Source organism: Buceros rhinoceros, unplaced genomic scaffold, assembly GCF_000710305.1.
Source record: "Buceros rhinoceros silvestris isolate BGI_N320 unplaced genomic scaffold, ASM71030v1 scaffold18166, whole genome shotgun sequence".
Lineage (NCBI taxonomy): Eukaryota > Metazoa > Chordata > Aves > Bucerotiformes > Bucerotidae > Buceros > Buceros rhinoceros.
The window spans coordinates 8,591-18,586 of record NW_010419509.1 but is presented as its reverse complement, the minus strand read 5'-3'; the positions used below and the strand labels follow the sequence as shown (position 1 = coordinate 18,586).

At 46.8% G+C, this 9,996-nt stretch overlaps 1 protein-coding gene across 1 annotated transcript in view; it reads right to left on the bottom strand.

Moving 5' to 3' along the window:
• Window positions 1-4,397: 4,397 nt before the first annotated feature.
• Window positions 4,398-9,996, bottom strand: part of NPEPL1 (aminopeptidase-like 1) — a gene marked incomplete at its 5' end in the record, with an annotated part of 13,736 nt that continues 8,137 nt past the window's right edge. The window contains 5 exons of the mRNA XM_010138966.1: window positions 4,398-5,285; window positions 6,084-6,194; window positions 6,796-6,972; window positions 7,931-8,054; window positions 8,672-8,772. Coding sequence (XP_010137268.1) covers window positions 5,127-5,285; window positions 6,084-6,194; window positions 6,796-6,972; window positions 7,931-8,054; window positions 8,672-8,772 — 672 coding nt within the window. The remainder of the gene's footprint in view (window positions 5,286-6,083; window positions 6,195-6,795; window positions 6,973-7,930; window positions 8,055-8,671; window positions 8,773-9,996) is intronic.

The window sequence follows — 9,996 nt, the reverse complement described above, 5'->3', positions numbered from 1 at the left end:
TGTCCCTATTTCTCACGCTACACCACACAGAGCCCTGAACAAGAGGCACAGTTCACTCCCTTTCGCTGGCTGCTTTGCTCTACCACGAGGGATGTGATGGGAATTTCCTCTGATCTACAGCCACTCTTGTTTTACTGCTTGTTTTCTGATTCACCCTTAACAAAGAGGTCAAATCTTAACTTTTAGGCAGTCACATTTCTAGTACTCCTCCAGCACAATCCTATGCGCTGCGCACTCATTTCCAGGAGCATTAACGGAAACCACATGGCTCAGCTTTGGTCAAACCAATCTGCTTTGGTTCGCCAGACTATCAGACCAAGCCTGGCTCTAGCCCGCTCTGGTCCAGGGCAGCGCTGTGGTGCAGATGCAGCTGCATTCACCCTGTTTCAGGGGTAAGCGACGCTCTGCTTTCACAACAAGGCACGACAACCGCAAACCCAGCCCTACCCACGGGGCAGCCCACGGTATGGTCCTGCCGTGGCTTAGCCCAGGACATTTGCAACTAATGCCAAGTGCAACCGAAATTCTTTGCAGAGAACAAAGGCAATGCCTGAGTGCCGTTGTCTGACCCCTATATACCAACCGCGTTTCTTACTGCTGTGGTCAGCCTTGCCCCTCCCTTCACGGTCCAATTCTAAATAATTCCCCCATGAGTATTTCAGACACATGGTCTCATTTCTGGCAGCCTCCCCTACGCTAAATTCTCTCTGGTGCCTGGAACAGCTGCTTATTCCTCTAGCTTGGGCCTTTGAGATGTAAATAGTGTAATCTGACTTCAAGAGGCAAGGAAATATTAGCAAAATTTAATGTAAATATTGTATAAATCATCCCAAAATAGCACGGCCATGGGATGAGCCAAAGACACTAACTGAAAGTTAAACAGACTAAGTAAATAGAGACTAAATATATTCTCCTCCTGGAATTGCCACTGGAATGGATCCAGACAGGAAATGGGTTAAAATGCAGTCTTGTGGCCCTCACATTAAAAGGCCATTGGCCCGTTTGGTGACATTTATAATGAATTTTATGTACTCCATACATTTTTAATACATGCTGAGTTAAATATTATCAAATCTATAAAAAGATTATGGAAAAAATGTCTGGTTTCATATGGGTGGACACTGCCTGGAACGCCCTCTGTGGGTTTTGTGTTAGGGAAGGGTTTGAAACAAAACTTGAAAGGGAAAAATAAAAATCCCCTCACTGCAGATTTTGAAAACTATTACTTGTCCATCCAGAGCCTAGAGGTAATCACATACCGAGGCAACAAACCACAGTGGGGACTGGGGAATGAGATGGACTCATTCCACCCCCTACACGTGCTAATGGAGAAAAATCCAGGGGATTGCTTGGTGGGACTTTGTGCAGCCTCTGAGTGGGCGCAGTGTCACTACAAAAGGACCCTTTTCTGGCACGGATGCTGCTTTAGCAGTTCCTAGTCCTGCTGCAGCAAACAATTAATAGTAGTTACATACATAGGTACTAGAAGATGAAAAGATGTCCTGACTCACCCGAAAGAGTCTTGGAACATCAGCGCTTGTCCCATAACCTATTTTCCAAAAAATCTACTTTGTCCACAGTTTTGTCCAAATTACAAACAGGATGGGATTTCCGTGCCTCCTGCCTGCGCGCAGGCTGTACCCAGAGCAAGCAATAGGAGTCTGTCACCCCTCCAGCCCATAGCAAACTATTGCCCAGAGGACGTTGTTGTCACCAAGATGAAGAGCAGCACGGTCTGCTGTGACCGTCAGCCCCCAGAGCTGGGTGGCCATGGCAGAGGAACTTCCTAACTCACCTGCTGCCTATGTCAGCTTCCACCGGACCACCCTCAGGTGACAGCAGCACAGCACCAAGGAGGAAATGGGAAGGAAATCTCTTCGGGCTCTATATTAGCTTGTGGCTAATTGTCAACCTCCTCTTTGAAGCGCTGGGCCCACAGCTACTTAAGCTCCCGTTCCTAGAAACAACCTAGAGTGGCACCTCCCTGGCTCTGTGCTGCTTCTGGAGCCTGGTGTCAGGTCCTGCATCACTCTGCTCCAACTTCAGTGGTTGCTCAGAAGGCAGCTGAGGAGCTGGAGGACATCTGGGAACCCTGAGCATGGGAGTCCCCAAGTTCCAGTTCTCTGCTTAGATACCGAGGTGATCTTCAGCAGCTGACAGAGCCCTGTGCTGCTTCGTCATCTCTGATGGGTTGGTCCAGGGTACTCCCCAGCGTGGAGGACCCAGGACCTAGCAGGGTTTTATGGAACTACGCAGGTGCACAACGCGTAGGAGTGTTTCTATTTAGAGCTGCTTTCAGTGCCAGAATGTAAGTGTGTTCACCTAAATCCACCGAGGTCAGTCTCAGGTGTCTGGAGCTGTTTCCTGTGAGTAACTGCTGCTTTGTGACACCGCAGGGCTGGTGAAGCTGACTGCGATTGTGGAGCACTTGGTCAGGATGGCACAGAGGCTGTAAGCGCATCAGATCACTTCTGCAATCTGCTCATTTCAGGCCACGCAGTGATGAGCAGAAATGGGTGGCAGCCGCAGAGACCAGACTCCAGCTTTGCTGCCTGACGCAGGCTGAGCGCTGCCCGGTAGCCACCCCACAGCTTCCCGAGTATCTCTGCTTCTGAGGCAGCTGCAGGATCTCCCCTTTTGTAGGTCACTTCCAGGTCTCATACCATTTCGGGGCAAACGCTACAGCAGGATGTAGAACTGCCCAGTGCCTGAAGGCAGGTTAGTAAACACAGATGGTGGAAGCAGGTCTTGGAGGAACTTGTTAGGAGGTCATGAAACACTGTGAGCTTAACAGGAGCGATCCCAGGGCAAGCTCTGTGAAAAACCGAAGAGGATCCTTTATTTGGTAAGTGGAGCTCACAAATCCCTGTCTGGTGCACATCCCAAGCTTCTGCTCTAGAGAATAAACCTCTTCCCTAAACAGAAGGAAATAAAAATGCATGTAGGGAGGAGCAAGACATTTTATTATGCAACTGAAAAAAAAAAAGCTTTGATTTTTATTTCGTATCTCTGACACAGAAGAAACATCAGACCTTGTCACTATTGGATTGATTTTGTACACTCTGGCCAAGCAAACTTATGCTGCGTTTCAGTTTTTGATTTCCTCAATATTTGTCCCATTTGCTTTTCAGGTGTTTCGTATTAGACTTCCTTAATATTAGTATTACTTTTTTAAAGATAGCTTCTATTTGGAAGTGCCTCCCAGATTAACTCCAGCAGAATGATACGCTTTGAGACATGGCAGAATTGAAAAATATGATAACCAGTCCTCAAAATCTAACTCCTCCCTTATCTGGGCTTGCTGCGTTCAGTAACAGCAGAATTTAGCCTTACGCCACAAAACCGCAGGCTTTTTACTCTGTCTGCCTCATTTTGGCAAAACACTGTATTTCAAAATTAGAATTTATTTGAAGAGTGTTTTCTACAGGATAGAGATTGAAGACTTGATTTCAGATCCCTGAAGTTAGAACCTTTTGCCACTAGCTTCAGCAGTCGGACCAAGTCAGTAATGAAAGCAACTCTCATCAACACATTTCCCACGACAGCTTTTGCTACCCGATAGTGCTTTACAGGGAGGGTCGAGAATGCCCAAAGGCAGAACTCGCTTATACAGAGTGCTCTTAAAGCTGTGAGCGAGTACCACGGTGACCAGAACAGCAAGCGAGAAGCAAACAGAGGAAGTAGGGAAGTTCGGGGGTTGTTCTGTTTTGTTTTGTAAAGGTCACATTCTGCCCAAGAATCACATGCAGCCACAAAACCAGCATGAATAATGCTGTTTCTCCTCCCTTCGGCATTAAGCTTTCCATGAGGTCTTCAATCAAGCAGGCTCATGCCTAAACCAGATGTGTACCTCATTGTTGGACTCCATCTACAACCTCACACCGGTTCTCTCCAGAGATCACCTCTGACACAGGGAAAGGTGTAATTCATCACAGCTCAGCGTGACTTTATCTGCAGAGCAGCCAAAAGCGTGTGCTGGGTGGGATCCTTCACCATCAACACTTGGCTGAGCCAAGAAGCCTTTCCAAGGACTGATGCTTGAACCTGCAGGCAGGGACCAGCACTGATTAAAACTTGGTCTCTCTGCTCCCAGCTCTGCCGCTGACAGTGATAAAGCAGGGCAAGTCACGTCCCATGGGTGTCCAAGCTTGTAAGTGCCTTTTGACTGGCTTATATAGAAACCAGCTCTGTGCACCCCGACTGCTGTGGAATCAAAGCGGACCAGGCTCTTCAGAACCGCCCGGACCATTCAGTGTGAGCCGCTCCTCTGTTTGGTCCGTTTTCAGAGGTACGAGTGCTGGGAAAGGGAATTCAACAGAGCAATGATGTCACGCACAAACTTGTGGAGCACTCCGTGTTCTCAGAAATGAAACACCATGAAACACCACATGGGATACGTAAGCTGCTTTAATAACAATAAATTTATTAAGTGGCAAGAAGCCACTCTGCTTTGTAAACTGATTTTACTCAATCACAGTCCCTCTATTTTTTTCCCCATTTAATACGAATACATTCTGCAATCTGTATGTGAAAGATTTACGTAGAGTTATGTTCTGGACCACTCCGGCTGATTTCACTGGTCAGAAAAACATTAAACATGCGGAAACAGCACCTTATTAAAACTATAGGCCTTTTCTCATTACATCTCCTTTGCTATTAAGCTAAATTGTCACCAAATCAGCAAAGTCTACAAGTTTTTTTCCTTGTCCTGTGTTCTGAGATGTAGTGGGGCCTGCACAAACGTCTGATAAAACCTCACATATAATAAGTAACTCAGAAGGCTTTGTAAGCAATAGCTGCAGTTGCTGCTTCGGACTAGAGAGAGCTTCTCATGCGTTAATGCACTTAGTTAGGTTTTGTGAGGAGCTCAGAGGAGGATATGCCCTCTTCCTGATACAGTTAGTTGAGCCTGGACTCTGCACCACTGGTATTGTTCAGCAACTGTGCGCACCAATAATTTAAAAAAAACAAGTAATCAGGCTGTTTTTTATCAGAAACAAGTAATAAATCTTATCACGAGAGTAAAAAAAAATGGCAATTTCTGCTGTGACATTTCCATTGCTTGAGAATCAATCAGTGCAAAGTGAGGTAACCCGAGCAGCCCGTCACGCGGGGCTCGGGGCACATCAAACCAGGCGCCGCCGTTTGGAGTCCCTCTCCATATCTTCAGTGGGGGAGTCTCCATTGCACCCCAGAGGAGACACCATGTTTAGCAAAGGGTCTTCAGATGCCCCTCCAAACAGGGACAGCAACAAAGCCACGCCATAGCCAGTAGCTCGTTCACCCTAGAACAACAACAACAACAAAAAAATCAAACCACACGACAATTCACATTTCAGATTGTGTAATTTGAATCTAGTTTTAATTTAGCCACTCACTCAACAAGAGCAGCGATGGCACAAGGCCACAGTGAGTAACACTCTGGGTCCCTGTCAGGCCTGCTCAGCTGGTGCTCCTGCACCCTTCCTGCTACTGCAATCTGCCCAGTCAGATTCAACCAAGGCAGCAGCTGATTCTCGTGAGAACAGAGCTCACAGTGACTCGAGGGTGGATTTATCAGGGCAGGGAACGTTCCATCCAGCATGAGCAAGGACTGGGAGATGAGCCGAGTAAGCTGGTTTTAAAAAAAGGAGGCAGGGAGGAGTAAATTGGCTTATGTTTTAGGAGAAAAGCACATACACAAGTTCCATCAAAGTGAGGAGGGGAAACTCCCAAGAGGAAACAGAAGTTTGTTCTGCCACAGGTCAGCAGGCAGCATGATTGGCTCTGGGCAATCACCTTAAACCAACACGGGTGAAAACGGCAGGCCAGGATTATTGCCAGGAACAGAAAGCAGGCAAGCTGTCAAAGTTTACAACGATAACGATGCTGCTGATTAAAGTGAAAACCAAAAGGAAAAACAGGAACAGATGAACCAAAACAAATTCCCAACACCGATGAAGAGTCAAAGCTTTCCTAAAAAGCTCTTCTCCACCTAATTCTCTCACTTTGAATTTGATGGCACAGAAATGAGAGTATCTGTGGTTTCCTTTACCCCTGCTGCTTCCCCAGGAAAGCGTCGGGAGTCGTATGAACACACTCACCGCGTGAACCGGTGCAGCAATGTCTATATGGACCCAGACTCCGGGCCAGTCAAAGCCAATGTGAGAAGCAATGAAGAGCCCAGCACAGGAGCTTGGAGTATTGTCTCGGTCCTGTAGAAGTAATAAAAATACAGTTGGTCTTGCAACAAAGAAAGTGTCTGTGTTTCATTCTTGCTTACAGAAAAGACAGTTGTGCAAGCCCAGTTCACAGCTTAACGAATGGCCTAGAAGACGGTCTTGCAAACCAGCTACACTGTAAATCCTTTGACTGAACCCCTGGCAGCAGTCTGGCCCCGCTCGACTCCTCTTCTGGCCAAGCTTTTGGACCTTAACTGCACATTGTAACTCTCAAACACTGCTGTCCACAGCAGTGGATTCTGCGCTCCCAGTTCCTGTCCCCGATGGTTATAGACGATCTGAGCAACACCCATCTTTGCTGCTCAAACAGTCTCCATCCAGGAGTTCAGGGCCGCGCTTAAAAGGCAAACACCTCTGCAGCAAGCTACCCTGTTTAAACGTGACTCTAAATATCAGGGTAGCAACATACAGCCTGCAAAAAAAACCTGACGACCATAATCATACGGCCCATTTCTAATAGATTACAGCCCAAAGTGAAGAGCTTTCGGCCAGCCATCAACAGCCCAGCACGTTATCTAGAAAACACACATTTTAATGTAATATAAATGAAATTTAAAAGGAAAAAACCCCTTACTGCCACAGAGTTCTTCATATCAGCTACAGCAGAGGTAAATTCACTGAAGTGGAGCTCAGGGCAATACACAAGGGGATGGACCAGGTCTCCACAGTTCCTGCCGGCTTTAACACAAGCCTTCTCCCACTCTTCGTTATTGGTAAGGACAGCAGCGTGATACTTTCCTGTAGCAATTCCCTAATGAGATAGAACACAAAGTCAGGAAGGATTCATCATATCTGTGCTGAGCAGGATAATCCTGAACTACTGCGTCTCAGCATTAACAGCTGTTTTCATCTCACAAAACCACCCAGAAAAAAACATCCCAAAACCACTCCACGAGAAGCTGATGTTACAGATGTTGAGAAGTCACTGTAGCTCCTGCTCAATCTCTTATAATTTCTGAAAATCCATTTCTGAACCCAAACGGGCTGAATGAAACATCCTCATTCATTGGAAATGTCGCTTCCTTCCAACATACAACACCTAGACGCCACCATCACTCCAGCAGGAAACTTCCACAGGATGATGTTTACACTAATGTATGCAGCATTCACGCTTCTAAAATTTGCCACCATTTCTCCTCCTGATAGGAAAACCAATTCACTTTCTGGAAGATTAAACCACAAGAATCACTGCTCATCAATACAACCTTCTCTAAATGGGAACAGATATCAAAACCCACAGCATTAAATCTGCTCCCTTGTATCGTTCCGCGTATGAGCTGCAATCTCAGCCGTTTTACAGACGAGAAAACCCAATCACTATCATCAAAACAGTTCTGCTAATTATAGAGCTACTGAATTGCTAACATGGAGTGCTGGATCGCTTACATCAGCTGCTAATGTCAGCAGAAGAACACCATTTTTTCTCTAAGTATGCAAAAGCAAAAAGGTTGCATAAAGGACAAAAAACACCTGCTTGAGCAACGCAGCTCTAAATGACACACTCACGGCACACGTCCTGTGCACAGAGGATCACAGTTCACTGGGTTTGCTGTTGGCAGCTTTCTGCTGCACAAGTTTAGGGAAGCACCACTGAGCACAACAGTTCACAGTATCTACTTTCCCCCACAGACCAGGACAGGGGGTAAGACGTGTATAAGGCACAGAGCAGCAGGACGCACCCCCTGCCCGCCAGCAGTTCTGTTCAGTACCTGAGCTCCAGTGAGAGTGGCCATATCAAGAATAATATCAGCTCCCAGATCCTTGCATGCGTAAGCTACTCCGTCAGCCAGGATCAGTCTGCCCTCTGCATCAGTGTTATTGATTTCCACAGTTCTAGGAAGAAGAGAGGGCAGTTAATGCAACGGTACTTCAGGCTTCTTCCGTGACAACTCATCAGTCTGGACTAGAAACCTGGCTGAGGAAGACTCAGACCTAACGTGCTTTGACTCTGCCAGCCTGTGTGGCTGCTTATTCCCCAGCTGCAAGCAGACGGAGCACACGTGGGAAGGGGTTAGATCAGAACTGCCCTCGTGGCTGGGTCTGCCTGTTGGGCCTGTATAACGCCCAGTGTGTCGAGCTGGGATTTTACAGCTTACTGCCAGACACAGAGGCACCATACTCTGCTGACAACAGGAGAGGAGGTTGTACAACGGCAGCCTGCCTCTGCGACCAAGACAATGCAGACGGACACAGAGAACCGGTTGAACTGGGCAAAACGCCTAAACCTTGAGCGCTTGAAGGAAACTTCAGCTTGTGAGATACGTATTTTGATGTGTATTTACATTCCCAACAGGAAACTCCAAGCACACGCTCTACTACGGCTGTCTGAAATACTATTACCAATACTCAGGCATGCTGAGTGAGGGGCAGGCTCACTATCTGCATGGTATTCAGGTAAATAGAACCTAAGATGATGTTTCCTCTCAACGTTTCTAGGGAAAAAATCTTACTTTCCAGAGTAAAGAACGTGAATGTCATCGGGTCTTGTTGCACGTGGTCCCACTGCATTCTCGGCCAAACAAAAAACAGCATGAAGATTGTCTTTAAAACCCTGTAACAACAACAGGAGAGGAATGGCTTTTGAGGCACATCAAGCTAATTTACTGGGACTGAAATCAATGAGGGATTGACAGCAATGCCACTAATTACACAGGAAATCTGTGAGGGGTGTCTTGCATCTTGAAGTGAGGCCAAGAGCTATAGAAAGCGGGAGAGGAGGGAACACCTAATGCTGGTTTTAGAGCTCCCACTGGAGAGTGAATAAGAGCCTATATGCACGTGACAGACAAACAGGGAAGGATCTAGAAAGCCCTTGTCAGTTAGAGTGATCAGTACAATCTATTCTCAGTGGCAAGGTATGCAAATTAAAACATCTTTTATAGGCAGTAGGCAGATGCAGCTGGAGGGGGTTATGTTTAGTCAAACCTGATTCCCCAGGAAGAGCATGTTCAGCTCTTTACAGCCAGCTCCAGCAAGATCTTCACAAGCACAACTCCAAAGCCCAATGAGCTCACCAGGAAAATGCCAGCTCCCCAAAACCAAACCCAAGTCATTAAACTACAGCACTCCTGTAGGGAATCAGCAGAACTCAGCTCCAAAGATGTGACACTTCCCTCACCTCATTTTAATATAACTCTAATGTTGACTCTCAACAGCGATGACAAACAACATGCCCCGACTGCGTAAGTCCTTCACCTTTCACAGCCACAAAGGAAAGATCCAAGCAACAGATGCTTTCAACATGATGGTTACAGAGGCTTGGGAGAGGACATTACCCAGCCAGTCTGGATGCCGGGGACTGTTTTCCAAACCTTGTATTTCCCATGGCTTATATTTAGTCTTCAATAACAACAAAAGTACAACTGGGGCCATTTGAGACTCTGAGCTCCTTCCCATAATTTCTGTCACACTGGGGAAAAGCCTACGGTAATAGTGGAAAATCATGGCAATAATGAATGCTAATATGCAGACACTTGCGAACCCTACACTGTCCCTAAAAAAACAACCCCAGGTAAACAGGTTCCATCGCTGAGCACTTTGCTGGGAAGTAGCTTTGACCACGGCAGTCCTGGGATGTAGTGGAATGCCATGTCTCAGGGGCTGTCCCAGCTGCTCACAACACAGCTCGCTGCCCTTCAGCATCCAACCAGCACCGCGGGTCAGATTCGTGCTACCAGCATCTATCCTCTCTCTGTGTAAAGCCAAGAACATCACTGGCTAAGAAGAATTTGTGTTGGATTTTTTTTTGGGGGGAGGTGGTTGTTGTTGTTTTGTT